This window comes from Mya arenaria, chromosome 6 (genome assembly GCF_026914265.1).
Source record: "Mya arenaria isolate MELC-2E11 chromosome 6, ASM2691426v1".
In the NCBI taxonomy this organism is placed as follows: domain Eukaryota; kingdom Metazoa; phylum Mollusca; class Bivalvia; order Myida; family Myidae; genus Mya; species Mya arenaria.
The window spans coordinates 22,679,762-22,701,055 of NC_069127.1; the positions used below are offsets into that span (position 1 = coordinate 22,679,762).

A 21,294-nucleotide genomic window follows, 5' to 3' on the forward strand; every position below is an offset into this window, starting at 1 on the left:
AGTTCCCTCAAGGACATGGGAATTTGTCGACTGAATTGTTCGCTTATTACAGTAACAAGATTAAATTCTGGACAACAAAATGATGTATTGCAGGGCAATCAAATCCAATTTTACTGACCCCACGGACAATTCAAACAAACGTGATTACCAGCATAGAAAATCGGATTTGACAGGAAAATACAAAACAAAACATTCTCATAAAAACACGGTTATTGACTTATCGTAATAACAATGTTAGTAGCTATTTTCTTGTACTCAAAATAATTTTGTGAGAGTTAAATGCTAATGTAACACATTTGTTTTTTCTATATCAAAAAGAAGGCTACGTCAGCCTACGATAAACTACGGCTTTTGCGTCTGCACATTGCTTTTATTGCAGATTAAGATCTTTTAAAACGGCTGATTTATTGGAAATATGAAACGTTTAAAAACATCAGTTTGGGGGTATATTTTGTTGTTTTGCCACAATGCAAGTGTTGCGGAGCATTAACACTAATAGTTAAACTTAAATACGGAAAGCTTGCAGCATGCAGTAAATTCCTATTTATAATCCAAATAAGTATCTTTTAAACCGTGAATAACGCAAAAATAATAGAATGCCGATTTATTTTCACATAAAACCTTTTTGTTGATTATTATCAAAATAACGAAATACAAATGCATTTATTTACTATTAATTTCCAACATTCTGAAAATTCTGAAGTTTCTTCAGACAAAAACTGTGCCAGATATAAATATTCACAGCCTCTAGCGTTTCAGCACTTTACTGGACATAATTTCGGACTAAATAAAGATAAAGGTTTTATCTATGAGATAACAATTAAAATATACGAGTGAATCGCCAGTGTATATGAACATTTGATATAGTCGGGGGGTTTTCGAGAGTACCAATGAGGCCCTTAATCTCACTCATATCCTCTGGGGCACAGTTAAGAACACTTGCCGGTTAATAAAGAACAATATAAATCCGCAAAACTTACACAGGATTGGACTTTAAGCGGGCTTTAGGCCAGTATATCTCACTGACTACTACTACAGATACTGATAAGAAGAATAGGTTTCTGCATATGTGCTTCATTTAATACAGTGAACACAATATTATTTTAAGTTTATGTCCATTTTTAAACACAAGAAATATATTTTTGATACTTTCTGATCAAACTGTAATATATTGATGACAAAAGATGATATTGACTTATAAAATAATGGCAAATGCCCGACGACCAAACAAGATACCACCTGTAATAGGTATCTGCAAAAAAGCAGCAACTGCGCTAATACCCAGTTATATAACCATAACCTTGGAAATCGAATTAGGACTAACAAACTTAAAACTAATGCAACATTTTGTTTCTGATGAGAAATGTGCTTATTTATTTACTGTTTTGAATGCATCGGTTTTGGAATATTGTATAATGACACTTTCCATATTTAACAAAAACATGATTTATTACGCTTAATGAAAGACACGGCTATGTCACTAAATAAAATTAAATGAGAGTTACCACAAACCATTTTGGAATTATAATTGTAAATTTTGACATTACTAATACAATTTAATATACGGGGGAAAAGCCAGCAGCCAACAGTTTTACGTAGACAATGTTTGAAAGCACATTGACAAAGTCCCAAACAAACCATTACCGTGAAACAAAACATACGACACACACTCAACAAATATCTGCAATGAGATCAAATTGCCGTGGTGGAATTTCGTTAGATTAAAATGAAGCGTTAGTCTTAGAAAACAGTTTAAATAGTTCAAGATCTATAGACAAAATATTTTAGGAAATGGAACAAAATTGTCAGCAAAACAATGAATAGGACTGAATAGGACTGTTTATATACACAACGCAATCTAATTAACTACCGCCATCTATGATCCAATTCAGACCAATATTGAATACCACCTTGGACAAGAGATGTGTAATTTAAATAGTGTATTTGTGTATAATATATATATATATATATAAATATATATATATATATATATATATATATATATATATATATATATATATATATATATATATATATATATCAAAGCACTCACTTCGTGTTATCCATTTTAAAAAAAATTCTGTCTAAACATTCACCAGGCTGTAGCGTAAGTTACGCCAAAATGACAATATTTACACCTTCCTTGGTTAAGGTGTACCGGGAAATTCCAAACTAAACCACCTAAAAAAATGTGCTACTATTTCGGGTCGAATTAAGGACTAAAATATCCATCGCTCGCATCACAAGGCAAGAAACACATATTACATCAACATAAAATACCGTTATTAATTATTGTTGGAATTAACTTTAAGAGGAAATAGAACAAAAGACATAGTCGAATCGTTCTGTACTGCACAACACATATATTACCATTATTTCTAACCCCAGTTTACCCATGATTTCACTTACCGTTTCTATGAGATTGATTGACTATGAATGTAAATTGTGTTTGTTGCATTTTGACGATATGTGTCTCTTTTTGTGTGTTCCTCATAAGTGTCATACCTTTTGTTAGTAGCACTGATGGAAGATACTTTTATTGTCCCCCTCCTGATCGGGATGTCCAGTTAGTTCAACCATTGGCGATAAGGTTATCATGAGTATACTGATTATGTATTTATATGAATTTAAGTTTGGACAATGTACACATGAAACCTGATTATGAATTGAAACAAATCGTCTTCACGAATAAAATGAAATTGAATAAAAATAAATATGTATGAAGGTTAACTAATTTCCTACATAACAGTACGAAGTATTTTCTGTGTGTTAGTGTCAAGCTTTCAGTTGAGCTTTCAATACTATTTATTCACTTCATTTATCTTCAAAAGAAAAAAAATCATGTGCCCTTAGCTTATCTACCAATTATGCACATATTTGAGTTACTCCGATGCTTTCATTTTCGGAGGATCAGTAGGTCATCATCACATTAGGCATCTGCTCATCCCAATCATTTTGATTGCAATTGTCAAATGCAGTGTTCGGTTGAATTTCTTACTGATCCTATCACACTGTAAATGATATTCTGTCGTTATTGTATTATCAATACAAAGCAGTCGATACAATTAATGAAACATTTGGCTTTCAAATTGCCAATTTTGACCCAAGTTTATTAATGCAGGGATTCATGATCAATCAATTATTTCCTCTACCAGTTTCCTGACTACTGTGTTATTGTCCAGATTAGGCATTGGAAAAACGTCGGTCTATTTTGTGGAGTAATCTCCTATCATTTGCACTTACATTGCCTTTGTCAGTCATGGTAAGTTCCCCAAAATGTTTATTGCAATGCGTTCCATGGAATAACCTCTCCACACTCTTTTCATTGGAGCGTTTAGGTAATATTATGCCGGTTTCTTTTTGCTCAAATTGCACATTCTGAGACATAATTCCGCACATCATTTTGTATTGCTAGCCAGTAATTGCGCTGTCGAATACTTGAAATTGACTTGATATTAATGTGTCCTGACTCCTTGATGTGATGTGCCAAACGAATCACAAGAGATTAGAACAATGACCTGGAAATTATAGTCACCGGTTATCTGATCCTCACACTTCTGGACGAGAAGATTATATTTAATATCGATGTCCAGGAGTGATTTAAGGAACCATCTGGATGCAAGAAAGGCTTGTCGATCCGGGTTTTTAAACCCCTTCTTGTAAGCTTTCATTTCCTTTAGCCTTGATCTCGTTCTTGTAGCTAGGCCAGAATCCGAGTATCATGTTCCTCTACAAATATATCTGTATTGCCGGCTACGGCGAATTGCGACAATCATTTGAGTGCATACAGTCTACCTACATATTTTGCAGCTTCCCAGGTCTATGATCAAATTACATGGCATTCATTGACAATACCTGATGTATACAGTTCGCAACTTGGCTCTCAGCCTTCTTAAATCGCATCACTCACTTGATTGATTAATGGTATGTCCTTACCTTAAATGTTTGCAAGAAAAGATGTTGGTGTAAATGTTCAACGAAATAAACAAGAACAAAAAGCTCCTTTCCTGCAATTCTTCCGTTCTACTTTTAAGAGCGACAATACGCTCTTGTCTATCAATCACCAGGTTCGCTAACTAATTGTTTTTGTTAAAAACTACCTTTTCCCTTCTTCATTTTAATTGGGACAAACGAATTTGAAATTATTGCCATGAACTTTTGAACCATAATTGAAACGTGTATTGTGTATTTTCACGTTAAATTTGATTAGAGGGATTAGCAGTATTGTTCGATGCACCATGTGCTGTAGTGTTTCTATAGCCAGTTATTAAATGAGCTTTGTATATTTTGAAGTTTAGTTTCCAGTTTAGACATTTTTGTTCAGTTGATAGATAATATGCAAAGAAAACCGGGGCATCAGTGTGCAGCCTCTTCATTGGCTTTTCTACTTGAGTAAATTTCTCTTCCAATATTTCTTCCACGAATTCTATGTTTCTATTCATTCGCGACATAAATTACGACTCAAGTTTTTCTTTATTTAGCTGCTGCCAATATCAAATAAACGAAGAGGTTCAGACGCCATACAGGTCGGGTTATTGTTTCTTAAATTGACTAATTAGAAGTTTTCAACGTTAATACGTATTTTCATGCAAACACTCAGTGTGATACGTACTAAGACTATCATTGTAAAATGTGTTCAATGAGTGTCAAGGTCATAAATTGCTCAATTTTTGAAAACACCCTGACTCCGCAGTGATATTTAAAGATTGCCACAACTTAATTTTTTCGAAAATCATTACATTTGCAAAGTATCCGTACGCAAAACTTAAATGTTTCTTTACCAGAGACATTTTGACATTTTGTTCCCAGTGTGAAATTTATTTTGGAGATGACAGTTAAATACGTTTAAAGATTTACCGGAGTCTTATTTAAACGCAAATACCCCGGATTCTATGTATGGACCAGAGTTTATTTGCCCCCTTAGATATTTCACTCGCATTTTGCCACCGGTAATATTTCGAATTTAGCTAAGTTTTACCTTAAATGTGGAAATTTATCATTAAAACAGAATCATTTATTCCATCAATCTTGTGTTTTTAATTTCTCGTCAAACTGTTTTTAGATAGGACTACTATTTTCACATGCAATTCATTGGCTGTCTTGCACACAAGGACTCTTACATAATCTGAGGAATAAGTAAACCTTGATCTTTTTGTTGAAATGCGTTACCAACGCTATTCGAAATCGTGGACTTCAAAGACAATATTTGTGTATGTATCAACATTTGTTGAAGAGTTGCAGCATCTGCATCAGTTTATTAGTATTAACAATCTTAATGTTTTGTTATCCTTTCTTTCGTCATAAAAAGTGTTTTTACAAAACATGAGCGTGTTCTTTTGACTAATTTGTTTTAAAGCTTTTCTTTCTGGTTTCTTTCTGGTTTCTCTTAAAAAGCTGTCATACTCTTATGTCAGCGGATGCTTTGACACCCTACTTGAATAAAACATATTCTACACACAAAAGATGGCTGAATTAATGATTCATTGTGTTTAATGTTTCTTATGCTTTTTACTGTTAATTTAATAAATTGTCAAATATTATTATTTCATTATTCATTTCTGTAAAAATGTCAAAAACTCTCATTTGATCCCAAAATCGCATGTTGCAGCTAATGTCTTTTATGTTCATCAATATTTAATTTCGAGTGCACTTCAAAACTAGGCCCGTTTCCTGCACATAAAGTAGTAAGGCAGTTCACATGAGACGTCAAACCACTGAAAACGGTACATCGCCAGGCAACAGTCCGCCGCGTTTGGCTCCCCCACACCAAAATTCTCGAATCCCCACGATTCCCCGCCCCTCCAGAGTTGTGGAACGCCCCCTTTAATTTTTCCGCCGATCCATACCAGTTCAAGCTGCCGGCCCGCGGCCAGTATAATGGAGGCGACGACAGCGTTTTCCTGTGCAGACAGGATGCTGACTAGATGACCACCAAAAGCCACGCATTCTGCCTCGGCCTCCGTCCAGTTGTAAGCATTAGAAGACAACTTGTAGCAACTCCCGTCATTTTCATACCAAGTATTACCACAACTGCCCTGAAAGCAACGCACTGTTTAATGCAATCAACCTCTGCACGACTTATTTCTTAGTTTCCTTCGATGGATGTATTCTCGCTCATTTTGAAAATTAATATAAATGATCAAACGATTAATTTATGGTTTCCTTTAAGATTATAAAGAAAACAAGGCTTGCTGAAATATGTTAAGACTAAAATCAATATTGAGTTTTTTACTGTTAAATTGCAAGTTCATTTCAGCACTTTTCACCGTTAAGTTGTTAAACGTAAAAACACATATTGTGGATTTGTTCAAAATATTAACGTACAACCTCCCAAGAGGTTGCTATAGTTGCGAACAACAATATAAATTACCTGGACTATGTATTGATTCGCCCGCGCATCCAACTCTAAGGCGGCAAGGTCGTGTAGGCGGCAAGTACCGTTGGTCCCCGGGGTAGCAATCACGTCAAACGCTTGGTAGTCCGTGCTGCGCAAGCACTCGTGCGCGCACTTGAACGTCCGTCGGTCCTTTTCCATTCTGCCATCCGCCAGAGGTCTAGTTGTTGTAGATATGGACGCGCCAACGGGTAGATAGGTTAGGTTCTCGTCAATGAAACTGACCAAGGCATCTGCCGCGGTGTGTGTCCGCACGAACTTCCGCTGTCTGGCTGCGAAACATGAAACACTCACAAACAAAACAAGCCCCAAAATGACTCTCATATTTCAAACGACTATAACACTGACATGCATAGCACTTCTAGCATAACAACGATCGAATGTTCACTGCTTAGAAAATCAGTTTATCATTGCAGATTAACAGATCGAAAAAAAGGTATTCTTGTTTAGATTAATTCTTCCAAGTCCTGCTGTTGCTAGAACGAGTAAGTTTAAAGTAAACATGTCAAAATGAATGATTAGAAAATGTTATCAATTTTAATTTTAATGGACAAATGCTATGGTCGGCTTAATAGTTCGGCAGTTTAATCTCGTAACGATTTGTACAAGGTCGTTTTAGAAAGTAGTAGATAAAAAGTGGTCTATTACGTTGCACAATATTTGTGAAAATAATAAATGTATTGATGATTAAGCATAATTATTCGGACACACAAGGACATATTTGTTATGATTATATGAAAGAATTGAGCGTAATGGAATTTGTCGGACACGGGTAGCAAACGACTATGGTCATTATAGCACAACCGAATCCACTAGTGTTTAACTGAACCATGTATCGATAAATGTGACCTTGAGGTTGATTTAAAGAATATCCTTTTTTAATAATCTGAATTATAGTTTGTAATGCAATTACCTTGTGTGCCTAATAAGTGCATCTTCGATGAAAATTCTGATTGAAATGATAGTGTGTTAAAGCAAAATGTTTGAATGGAAAAATGCTTTAGTTCGTTAATGATTAAAACTATTTGGGGGTAAGCTATTGATTTTAAGCACATATCGACCAAGAACTGAACTTGATTTTGACCTTTATTTATAGAAGGTAAGAAAGCTGGACATCTGCTCGTTACATAATTCAAACATTAAAGTCACCATATGCTTGTGTTAATAAGTTATAAAACATATAGTTAGGCTAGACATGTATTACGAAGACGGCGACCATCTTGGCTGTTGTCTAGGTTACCATGGTAACCTGCAGGATGCCAAATGACCACCCTCGCTAAAAATGCATTTCAGACATATCGCAACACAAATATACCAAGAAACACTCAGGACATAAAAGGTCATACAAGTCTTGGGACTATGATTAAATCCTCCTGATATATAGATATATTATTCGATTATTTGATTTTGGCTGACTCTATTAAGCTTTCAGTCTTTCGATTTTATGAAAATCTTGCAGATTCATGTTATCTTAAAACCGACTTTGGCTGGCTCGGAGTGCTTTGGCATGTGACGTCATTTTCTTCAAATATTCTACATATGTCATCATTTGGAAGAAAATATTAGCTAATATATGTCGCTTTAATTTTTTAATAATGTTTTCTTTATTTGTTCCCAGTTTTAGTACAATGATGCTTTTTATTATGAAACTCTATGATCACACAGTTTTAAACCTTTTATAAGCTCTGATTTGTATTCCTCCGTCTGCAGATGGAGTTTGGATCTCTAATTATTGAAGTACTTGGGGTTTACCTATTAGTTTATTATCATTTGTTTTATTAGTAAGTTTCCTCAAGTTAATTCATACTTTGATAAGATTTACCTTTTACTTTTTTTCTTTATTAAGGATTGTTGGGATAAGAGTGAGGTTTGTGCACGTAAACTGGTTTAAACCAAGGCGGTACCTAACAATCCTTGATAAACATACCTAGTTTGTTTTATATAGTATATATGCACTGTGCTGTTTGTGGAGTTTTGTGCTGTTGTTCCATGTTTCTTGTTTGTGACTTTTTGTTTGTTTTTGTGTTCAATGTCTTTAGGGTTTACCCAGTGCCATTAAACGGGGTTTATGATTAAACTTTTGGCTACTGAGCTTGTTTCTGTAGTTTTTCACAGTTTTATATGTTTTTGATATGGACATGGGTGTATAAATATCGTGTAATGCAAAATGTTTTCAAAATATCCTTACTGTTAGTTGTAAGTAGAAAACCAGTAACAAAAAATAAAATGCAATATTATACATCCGGAATGGACATGTACTGTTTTAATGACACAGGCGTGATAATATTGTTCGTAGGATATTGTTAATTTTAAAAAATGTGATCATTACAGAATGTTATTTTCGTCGATAAGTGGATATATTTTGATACATGCAAACTAGTAATAGAATAATAACACTATTCGCTCTCCATCAATGTAGATTTAATCTTGCATTGTATTGCTTCAATCACGTGATGTATGTGAATGTTTTTCTAATTTGTACATATCAAAAAATGCGATAGTGTTTGTGGTTGCTTTCTGTATGATAGTGGTTTTAAATAATAATGTGTATCTCTTATTCCCATTTAATTCTGTATCCAAAATACAAAACAGAAACAGAAAATGTCGAGTTATGGAGGAGGATTTTGTTTTTTATCGCGCACTTTCCCAACGCATGCAGAGGAAGCCCAGCTTCTCGGATTTCCATTATCTACCTATCTTTCGTTTTGCATTTTCTTGCACACGAACTCCCTTTTGAGAGTAAAAACGGTGGTAGTTCAAAGGAAATTGGTGTCACCAAATATTTATATTCTTTTGGAAAAATTAACAACTTGTGTAGGCTCGCGCTCAATACATTCTAGCAATTTGAATTCTTTATCTGAATCGTGTATTTTAATTAAATTAAACTCATTTAAGGAAACAACAGATTTAAGAAACTTTACATGGTATTTACATCATATGAAGTTCGTGAATACTTTATGGCCAGTATCGGTGTCGTCGCAGATGTTTTCAGGTTGTTGCAACTAATTTAGCCTTTTCGTCATTGGCTTGTGTAATAATCAGAAAAACCAGCGATAAACATTACAACTGTGGTATGCGTATCAACACATTATCACTTACATACAACTAGTCCAAATACCAATTTGATCCACAAGAAATCTACCGACGATCAAAGCATTATTGGAAACAGCCTTCCGTTGTATATAAAACGATAATTATTTTCTAATTTGTCATACCGCACGTTCCATAATCAAACACATATGTTATGCAATTACAATATACTCATTTTAAGCGCGTAAAATAATGATTTATTTAAGAAAAATGAAAATACCGACTGGCGATCGATTGACAAACTAGCGTTTGAACATAGAGTTTGCAAAGTATTGGAATTAACTATACAAACATTCAAGTACTCTCTGTTTATCCATAAACATACTGTTTATAACATGGCTACCAGTTTTGGTCCGATGTGTCTTTTTCGGACGGATGACACATACCTCTGGCCCTTCCATAACGGCTTTCTTCATGTCCGTCTATCCGCATCGCCAAGGTTTCATTTTATCTCGGCGAGCTTTGGTGATCTATTAGAATCAAATAGCAAAGTTGCGGAGTTTTTAATTCACTGAACTTATATGATTATGATAAACTGGCAGGTTATTGAATACAACAAATATTTTGTAAAATAGTTCACCATATGTCAGTCTAAATCAAGGATATAAAAGATTATCCCCAATTGCAGCGAGTAAGTGCCAACAACCCAGGTCATGTTTGTCAGTTCACGCATTAAACTGTTTTTTCTTGACGTCACAATGACATTTCCAGATAAAGCACTGCAAAAGTTTCGTATATATTCGGAACCCTTTGGCAATTTAATTTCAAATCGACAGAGGTGACTGAAAGACTCACCATGTCTTTGATTGCCAATTTTGTGGTGTTTTGGACCTTTATTCAGCCATATTCGGCTATCATCATTTCAAGGACGTTTGTAAAGTCAATGACGTCGCCTGAAGCAGGACAAACGTATGTGAAATACACCGGTCAGGGTTTGCCGACAAGTGACGCCACCAGAGTATCAAACGTTATAAAGATTAGCTATGGTTCACACATTCACTGTGCGCAAGAATGTCTAGGCAAGGAAAAGTGTAAGGGGTTTGATGTAGTGAAAACACAGAATAGCGACTCGCTCTGCAAAACGTATGAGGTATGTTATTCCATACTTGCTGTACAAGTATTATTTAAAGCATACTGTTTAAAATCGTAATGATTTAATAGAGTGAAGCGAGCAAACAATTCCGTAAAATTTTGCAACTATCTTAAAAAGTATTATTGATTAAGCGTGCTACTTTTTGGAGACCGATGGGCGAGTTATTGGCTGGAGATGAAGGTAATAATTTGCATACTGGTGCACTCTTGCTAAAACAGAAACTGTTTGATTAATATATATACACTCTTATTGATCAAGTTGTATAACAAACAATGGGAATACAACACAAACTCCGTGAGTAATCAAATCCTATTTCCAGGAATGCGAAACCGGTTGGACTTCATACGGAAGTCACTGTTACCGCCTTACTAAATCCACTGCGAAAGGATGGTCTGATGCAGAGCAGGTATGTCGCGCGGAGGGAGCGCACCTGGTGAGTATCACTTCCGGAGAAGAGAACGACTTTATCAGAAACCTTCATCAGAGTGATGATGTAGCTAAACTTTTAATGATCTGGCTGGGACTGGACCCGGCGAAATTACAGCCGCAGTGGACCGATGGCTCCGGTATCCCCTATTCAAATGTTGGCGTCCCACAGGGCATAGAAAAAGGAGCCTGCTACGTGCTGAACCCAAGTGGCGAGTGGACAACGGAAGACTGCATGCAAAGGCGCTTCTTCATTTGTGAGAAAAACTGACCTGAATAACCGCCGTCAAATACTAACCCTCCATGTTATAGCTACTAATTACCAAATTATATAAACAGCAATCTATCGAAAAAATGACAGGTGGTTTCGTGCATCAAACATTATTTTTGAGAAGTTTTATTCGAAATAAAAGTCAAAACTGGTTGAAATTTTTATTTAACTAAGTGAATGGTTGTATTTTTTAATGAATTCTTCTTTCCATTCATCGTTTGCTTGTCCGACAATATTAACCTGATCCTGACATAACATATCATATTGTGATTTTGGCGATGTAAGCAGTTTATGGAGAGGTTCGTGCATTCTCAACACTTTCGTGACGATGGTTTCCACTATCTATATATTCAATGATCATTTAAAAGCATATTGTTTTGATATCAGCCAATTATTCACACCGATGCTGTTCAAAAACATTAATTTCCCTAACTCGCACATTGCCCCTTAGCCTGAAATCAGACCACGCGTCTACGAAACCCGGTGCCCATGGCATATTCGTTTGATAATTGACGTTTCAAATAATCAACTGTCGTTGCGTCGTATAAACGGTCGGTTTCCTTAGCCCTCATTTGTCAATAACTTGGGAGATAAATGCTCCTTCTGACAATGCGGTCAGTAGCCTTGTGTACATAAAAAGAACGATTCTGCAATGCGACATGGTGGCGTCTGTTAGGAAAACTTCAATTAAATAAAGGGGACAAAGGCTTATGAATTAATTGCATGTTTTATGTCATTATCGGTGTATGAACGAAGTTGGAATGGTTAATGTGTGCGGTGTCCCACGCGTACTTTTTCAGACCATCTGCGTTTATATACCCGATAATGACATCAGTCACGAATTTCGTTACTTATATTTACACCAAACAAATCCCTATTTCTTTTAAGAATTGTAACAAAATTCTGAATTGACAGTATTTTTCTTACCAATTCTGTAAATCAAACAACCAAACCGTAACCGGAGACTATTTATCATATGACGTCATACTTATGCGGGTAAAATTTTATCACTTCATAGTTGAAACGTTAAATCACTTTGAAACGTACAATTGAAATGCTTATGACAACACATTTAACAAATAATGAATTAATACTTTTTAACCTGTTGAGTATATATTTTAGTGGCCTGCAACAAAAACACATTTCAATTTATATCAGTAACATGTAAATTATTCATAATGGGCAAAGTGAGCTAAGCGAAAGAGCCCTTTAATCATTAAGATATTACTTCAGGTTATCTACCTGACTTAGACTACAACTTCATTGACTGCTACATTATCTACGCAAAACCTGACGCAGAGAGTGTGTATCTGATGAGTGACTGTAAGTGGACATTTAAACGCCTGCGATATTTGAATGTCTTAATGATTAAGCCTAGAAATTAATAATCTACAATTTCATTGACTGATGATATACGTCATATTACAAATAGACTAAGGTAATTAAGATGTTCAAATGCAATTAAACCAATTCAGTGGCACATTATGTGGAATTTGAAGTTAACACAGCTATAAGTCATGTAGATATGTTATATTTTGTTTTCATGACCTCAAATAAGGTCCGGTCATACAGAAACGTGTTAGGAGCGAGATTTTGTTTAGCATAATTATTCTTCACGCTTTTGTTTCTTTATTTTTACATTTACATTTATGCAGTTTAGTGTGGCTGCAAGGGCCATGTGGATAAATGTTACAAAACTTCCGGGAGTTGGAGCAATGAATGAAAATGTTTCACGGCATTTCCATCGAAAAGGTGTTTAATTAAGAATTGAAATTTATTTCGGGGGCTTTATGTGATCGTGAATGCCCTAGGTCAAACTGGCATTTCGCATGAAACGCATTAATTAATTTCAATCATTGCATTTCTCTTATTGTTTCTAAGTGAGAAATAAACAAGAAAAATATCTTTGTTTATTTAATTTTCCGACCGGGGAGGTCTCACTTAACGTTAAAGCGTTAAACAGTATTTAAATGATCCAATAATATTTACCATGCAGGCTCTACTACAGCAAAAAAAGGAAATTAAAAACCAAATTATGTTCAACATTGAATGAATTATTTTTGAAGAATAGTATATGTTCTTGGGCAAGCCTTAAGGCATTTTGGTCAAAGAACGTCACCATTCATGGTAAATATTTTGCTGGTACAGCTTACGAGGGAATATAAAGCCATTCACACAATGATTTCTTCATTTCATATTTTTGCCGCCATTTTTAAAATAAGCCTTACTTAAATCACCTTAGATCAACTTTAAGTGTACCCCACCTTACCACACACACACACACACACACACACACACACACACACACACGCGCGCGCGCGCGCACACACACACACACACACACCTGATATACAAATACTTATCTAAGCAGCTCATAATTTCGGTGAGCAATTTCAGCAATATTGTTGTTTTATGGAAAAAGTTAAACGAATTAATATAATGTGAAGTGTAAAGAAAGGTCCATACCTGGGTTATATAATAGTTTACTGATGCCCCACAATCGACTCAAACTATTCTAAGTTTTTATTAAATCAGACATAAAGACAATATGCCCGGAACAATGACAGCAAAATGCGCAAGATATCAATACTAAATCGACCATTAATGTACCTGTTACGCCACAGTTTTGAAAGATCTAGGTTGAAGTTATTTTAATGCATTTATCATTAACAATTTTCAGAAGAAAAAATGGCGTGCATTTTTGTAATTGTCTGTTTGTAACCTGAAGGATAGTATATAATTTTGTTTATTTTTCGAATTGCTTAAAGAAAGCCTTTATGTTGTTGTTTTTTTGTGTGTGTGTTTTTTAAAACACGGTATTGGCATTAATCTGTTAAATACGTCATTTCTGTCATATTGTGTTGTCGTTATCGATGTGTTAAATTGACTTTAATCTTAAACGGACAAACCTAGTAGCCAAAACCTTCTAATGGCGCTCCTCTTTATGTAACGCTGTATGTGAACTACACACCAAAGATTATATGTAATCGTATTTCGAGTCAGACGATAATATTGAATTGAAACACTTTCACAAGGTGGACGCCTATTTGTGAACGTTGTTACAGTTCTGACAGACTGGAATGTGTCGCGATATATATGGAGGCTATTCGTTGCCAAAAGTCCAGACGTGTATGTGTGTATTTTAAGTTTTTATCATTGATGATTTACCAATTTACATTTTACAACCGCCAACTCATCGGTTGTATGTTTACATTTTACACTGCACATTTTCATTTTTCATTGTACCGATTGGAGTTCTATTCATCAGACGATTCAGTCGTGTTTATAAAGTTGTGTATGTTAAAACACACGTCATTCTGTGAAAGTCACATGCCGGGTTTTACATGGCGGTGTGTAGAAGACAGATTTCAGTTCGTAGTTCTACAAAATACATTGTATGGTGGTAACTTTTCATTCGCAGTTGAACATGTGATGAATTTAATTTTATTTATAGATAACTCCGCCTTAACCATGTCTTAACTCCGCATTAACCATGTCTTAACTCCTCCTTACGTCTTTCGGAAATTTCCGCTATCACTCGGCTCTATTTAAACCAATTATGGATACTTTGGACCATGGACATTGCGAACCTTATTATGGACATTACGAATCATCTATATTATGACACTATGGACTATGATTTGGAAACAGGATGGATTATATTTTTTTTCATGTCGAATAAAATAATATATGATATTACAACATGTTTTTGTCTATATAATAGTAATTAATACGCACATATGACATGAAATGAGATGTATGCAAAATGATACTTGACTCAAACACAACAAAATGTAAGCCATTAGCATTAAATTATACTTCAAAAATGAAAAGTCCCATTGTCTTATTTTTCTTTTAAAGCTGCACTCTCACAGATTGGCCGTGTTGACAACTATTTTTATTTTTTGTTTTGGAATTAGCCAATTTTTGCGTAAATGTCTGAATACCAGTGGTAAAAGACTGCTGACAAAAGATCAGATACAGTTTTTCAGTTTTACGTTCGCAAATTGATATTTTATGTCTAAAAGTGATACTACAGTAACGTTTTAAGAAAAATGAAAAATGTCGGCAGTTAATTTAGATCTGTTTTATTGTGAGTAATCTTATTATTTGTATAGAAAGCATTGCTGCCAAAATCAGCCGAGTCTGGGACAAAAAAAAGGTTGTCAAAACTGTCAATTTGTGAGAGTGCAGCTTTAAATTACTATAAACACTATTTTAAATTCAACCATTAGAGGACACTTTCTTGCCTTTTTGCAATGTTTAAGATTGCAAGTAATATTAGATAATTTAAAATTTACGAAGAAAAAAATCTAAATTTTCATTAAGTGGAAATTATTCAATAAGATGCCCCAGAGGTTTCTTACCTGGTAGCTGGAACTGTATGAATAAAATACACTTAGATTACAACTTCATATAACTCGTACATTATCCTGTAACGAATATTATTTTATAGGTAATTAATAAAGTATTTTAATGATGAAGTCAATTTATTGCTAATAAACAATTATTACTTGCTGCTAGCTTTTATACCCCACCCACACTCAACTGTCAGGGCTCTTTCACATTTAGGTGAAGCGGACCTAGCCCTTTTGGAGGGAAAAATCGCGCGTTTGTTTTTTTTAATCTAAGACTCACGATATCTATTTTTTCATGTTCTTGAAATCCCCCACTTGATTGTTATGGTTCACAGTGGCAGATCCCGTAATTCATAACTGGGGGGACACAAGTGGGTTGGAGGGCTGTTCTTCCATCCACATGGATATTTTGTTTCAATGATGTATTGAAATTACACGTTTACACCATACATGCTTATTAAGATAGTAAATGTATAACATCAGACAAAACTAGGTAAATATCATAATGATGTCCATCAAAAGTTTTGTGGGTTTGCTGGAGCAGGTTTTGAACAGGGACTTGCGTTAGAGGGGCGTTACTTAAGGGCACAACTTTTTGGACATGATCTCTCGAGTGGGCATGACATTAATATGTTTAAAATGTGGGAAGTGGGGTTAAGGGGTACTCCCCCTAGAATATATCAAATATTTTTAGTCTGAGTTGGTGCATTATGGCGTAATTAAGTAAGTACTTTTTTCTGAGAAATATTGACAAAAAAATAGCCTTTAAGTTTACTTGCGGGCCAACTGGGGGGGGGACACAGGCCCTACAGCTCCCCCCCCCCACTGAACGACCCGCCCATGGTCCACTTGTAAATAAAATAAATGAACAATTTTTGCCTGCTTGTGTATATAAGTAAAAAAACTGACAGTGGTAGTATAAATCTGGGTCCGTGAGCCCAGCTCAGATACACCCAACTGCAATTGACTAAATAATATGGTGATTTAAAACCCATTTAGGAACATTGATCGTCAAAATTAAATAAAAGATAGAGTTAATTTTAGTTTTTATTGTGAAATAAGAGAGAGTACTCGGACTTACAACCGGGAATTTACAGGAGGTAGGCGAAGATGTTATCTCCCTTGCTTGATTCGACGGAAATAAACGAAAGAAAATCTGATTCGTTAGCTCCGCCCATTCACCTTCGTTTTTTTCGGTGATATTTACCATATAAGGTATAGGCGAAATTGTCTATCCTTGTAATTCTGAACTTGTCAATTGACTTTTGTAAACCCGGACTTCTTGGACTGCAAATGTTCATTTTACGAATGCGAATGTCGACTGTAGGATTGCAGTTTTACATATGCATGATTCGGCTTTCTAAATTACATCATCATATTGTTAAAGGCAAGTTATACGATCTATGTTTTAGTGAGTTTATACAGGGTCGATCTGACAAATATACATTTTGACTACTATAATGACAAATGACAAATCAATACGGAACAACTGACGAATAGAAACAACAAATAGCACGTCTACATTGACAAATGTAAGAGATATTTAGTACGATTAAGAAGCACATTGTAGGAATTACAGGCCTAAAAGGAAATAATGCCTCCCTAGTATGATCTGCAATTTAACGATGGGCTGTCTGCAATTTAAAAAAAAAAAAATATTGTATGGAATCAGTTTGTGATATGTCACATAACACATCTTTGGGAATGCACAGCATTTAAAATATCAAATATTGAAGGAATTGCGTGACCATCATCTATGTTTAGCTTATTATATGCACACGGTATATAACCGTCTCGGAATCTAAAACGGAAACTTTCTTACTTTAACAAATAAGATTGTTGGTGTAACAAATCATAATATCCGTCGGGCTTACAGTAGCCTATGTATTTATCATAGAGGTGAGTTGTGAATAATTTGGCATGATTATATGTAGGCTGATGTTTTGTTTCCGTGGATAATTGAAACTGAAACCGTTGTATAGTGCATTCTTAGCTTAAGGACATGAGCCAAGTAGACTCACTCCTAGTATCACCTCTTTGTTTGCATATTTTCCAAAATAAGAGGACAAAATGAACAACGAAACGGAACATAAATATGTCAATACAAACAAAACAGGTTTCATGAACTTGCTAATGAATAGATTCACTAAAGGTTCAAAAACATGTTTTTTATTTCTGAGATTTTATCGCATGCATTTTTCAAAGATAAACAATTCTTTCAAAATACTATAAAGCATGTATGATCTCCTTCTGATTTGTTTACACAGTGAGTATTCTTCTGGCCTATAACATATTTATAGTTTTATAAAACCGCAGCCGTAGATTAATGTTATCGTGTCATCGTGACCGTCTTAATAATTTTATGGAGGTATATATTAATATAAAACATGTACTGATGTAGTAAAACTAGCTGTTATCTTAGGCCTGTTTATAAAATAATATTTTTCGTGTGTAAAATAGGAAAGTACACTTTATCTATTTAAAACACAATTCTACTCCAATTGCCTTCTGGACCTATATATCGCGACAGTTCACGCTCTGACATAACTGTTTCAAAGTTCACAATTAGACGGGCGCCTTCTAAATGGTTTCTTTGAACAGTGCGGAAATTAATGTATCCCTAGTATGAACTGCATTTGCATTTGAGCTGTCTGCAAGTTTAACAATCAAATATTAGTGTATGAAATCAGTCTGTTATACGTCATTAACACAACATTGAGCATGCACAGCATTTTAATATCAAATAATGAAGAAAATTGCGTGACCGCCATCTATGTTTAGCTTCCAAAATGAAGAACGTATTAAACTGTCTCGGAATTAATATCAAATAATGAAGAAAATTGCATGACTTTAGCTTCCAAAATGAAGAACGTATTAAACTGTCTCGGAATTTATAGAGGAATTTGTCTTACTTTTACAGATAAGATCGTTAGCGAAACAAATAATTGTGAACGTCGTGCTCACATTAACCTAGATATATCATAAAAGCGAAGTGTGATGCAATCGAGAAGATAGTATGTCGGCTTATAATGGATGCTATGTTTAAAGATTGATAATGGTATGGAATCTGAAGTATGCTGCCTGTTAATTGTTGTTTCGGCGGATGCTTTGAAATCGAAACCGTTGTATAGTGCTTTCTTAGCTAACGGAAATGAGCCAACTAGTCAAGCACTCCTAGTGTCACCTCTTTGTTTGCATATTTTCCAAAATCAAAGGATAAAATGAACAACTGCATAAATTGCATAAAATTGCAATTAAATCAATAAACTAAAGTTCAGATAGATTTGTTCAATTTCTAATGTTTTATCGCAGGCATTTTTTCAAAGATGAACTTGTTTAAACCTCCAGTAAATTTACATTTTTGACCGTTTCAAGGCGGTACCTAATAATCCTTGATTAACATACCTAGTTATTTTATATAGTATATATGCACTGTGCTAATTGTGGAGCTTTGTGCTGTTGTTCTATGGTTCTTGTCTGTGTTCTATGTCTTTGGCTTTGACCTTGTTCCATTAAACGGGGTCAATGTTTACACTTTTGGCTACCGCTCTTGTTTCTGTAATTTTCACATAAGTATTGTCAACGAGAGTGATAAATATAATGTTGTAATCACTTGTTTTTCAATCTTGGTAAAATAATAAGGTTGAACTATACTAAACAAGCATTACGGCAACACATAATAAATAATGTAATAAAATAACTCAACTTAATATGTTCGCCAATGATTCCGCTAAAACGTGAAGTAGCTAACATACTTTGATCTATCATTTAGACTAAACTATGTTTTAATATTGTCCGAAAATGATTTTGTATTTAATTCGATACATATGAAAATAAAGTGACCATATTAATCGATCAGATTTAAAAGTGAACATTAGGTTATTGTTTTGAGTAATCGCCTTAATTAAATGTGGGTTTTAATGACACGAGCACCAATCAATCAAAGAAATCAAGCTAAGGTCTAGTTTTAGCATAAGACACATATCAGTTCCTTATAGCGTTAAATGTTAAAGAGCGGAAATTTTCACCAACACAATATAAGTTCAATGAGCATTCAGATACAAATGAGCTACAAGGATAGACATACATTAGGGCTTCATATTGCTCAAAACTCTGACAAGATCAATATAAAATGCAAACACAATGACAAACACAAGGCCGTTCAGCTACTTTGCCGATCTGTTGATCGTCATTCTGCAATATATCATAGGGTTTTTAGTACTGCGTTTTGATCAGGGAGCTTGTATTCGACTCGAGTTGATTTTTGCAGATTCAGAGGCGCAAACCGAGTGAAATCAAAATCTGCAAAAAATCCACAAGAGTCGAATACGAAATTCCAGATCAAAACGCAGTACTAATAACCCTTTTATTATATTAATTACTGGTTAGATCACTTAAAAGCCACATGTTTTCATAATAAATGTCATTTTAACGACGCACTGTTTTGTTTTTTCAAACATCGCGTAACGATACTTGTTATGACGTGACGTCACAAGAGTGGAATACGGCTGTATTCAACTGGAGTGAAGTACGGACTACCGTATTTTACGATATGTATTGCGTGTAGATTTATGATGGGTATATAATAAAAACATTTATTGATACTTTCAATTGTGCAGCTACGTTTTCTACGTTTGTTTGTGATATGTGTTGCCTAGTATCTTCAACCGGTTTTATATATTGAACATTTATTTAAACCTTATTACATTCAGAGTGACCAGCATTCTGCAAAACAAACAAATAACATTACAAAAACAGGCACCTCTAATACAAGTAGCGGTTTTAGCAATTTTATTTAGGAAGCATAATATGGAAAACAAAGGTGGAAAATGTTTATGCGGATTTAATTGAATTCGCTTTGACAGTATGTCATTGTTTAACTCAGAGAGTGAGTTGTTCTTGTAATAAAAATGTCTGCATCTTGCTCAATGGGTTTGTGACTTACTGGGTCTGTTGTCTAACGGGATCTAAAATGTACTAGTATTCTATGTTTTAACATATATTTTTACCCTGCTGGTATAGTATTTATTTACAATGTAAGCAATTCTCAATCATTAACGAGTGATGACTGATAGAATTGTTTATGAGACGGATGAACATGAAAAATTACTTGCAAAACGAACGAAATATTCATTCAAAGATGCCCTGACATATTATCCTTGTACCATAACGGCTGATGACTTAAGGTATGTTCCCTCTTGATACAGCGAATACACCGCACATTAATTAAGTTTCGTCTACAGTAATAAGTGTTTATTAGACGGATGAACATTAAAAATAACTTGGGACAAATACAAACCGAGTGAAAATACTGATTCAAAGCAATTATAATTTGCCCTGACATCTTATCCTAGTAGAACATAACTACACACAAATAAACAATTGTGTCATCTTATGTTCATGTCAAATCCATAAAAATTTAACTATTCTTCTTAAGCATATACTTGTGCTATAATTTTGTGAGTAAAGGGTCTAGAGCTGTTGGAATGTTACTTATTTTTAGGTGACTTCTTGTGGCAAAACCCATCTGATCAGAGAAGAGTAAACGATCACCTGTATATGCAAAGCGTTTATGGAAATGAGACGAATGCAACTGTACTAAAGCCATAGATTAATATTCATGGCGCCAAAACGATCGGCGCGTTTCGCTTAAGCGATTGAA

The 21,294-nt window shown here is 34.6% G+C and overlaps 2 protein-coding genes across 2 annotated transcripts; one reads left to right on the top strand and one right to left on the bottom strand.

Annotated features, from left to right (window-relative positions):
• Positions 1–5,657: 5,657 nt before the first annotated feature.
• Positions 5,658–9,916, bottom strand: LOC128237638 (snaclec subunit B-like). Its single transcript, XM_052953228.1, has 3 exons — positions 9,871–9,916; positions 6,371–6,666; positions 5,658–6,035 (listed from the first exon to the last, which is right to left on the bottom strand). Exons 1-3 carry the CDS (start codon positions 9,914–9,916, stop codon positions 5,658–5,660), a joined length of 720 nt encoding a protein of 239 aa, XP_052809188.1.
• A 364-nt stretch (positions 9,917–10,280) lies between these two features.
• LOC128237639 (snaclec bitiscetin subunit alpha-like) lies at positions 10,281–11,274 on the top strand. The gene is made up of 2 exons (XM_052953229.1): positions 10,281–10,574; positions 10,897–11,274. Exons 1-2 carry the CDS (start codon positions 10,281–10,283, stop codon positions 11,272–11,274), a joined length of 672 nt encoding a protein of 223 aa, XP_052809189.1.
• Positions 11,275–21,294: the final 10,020 nt, after the last annotated feature.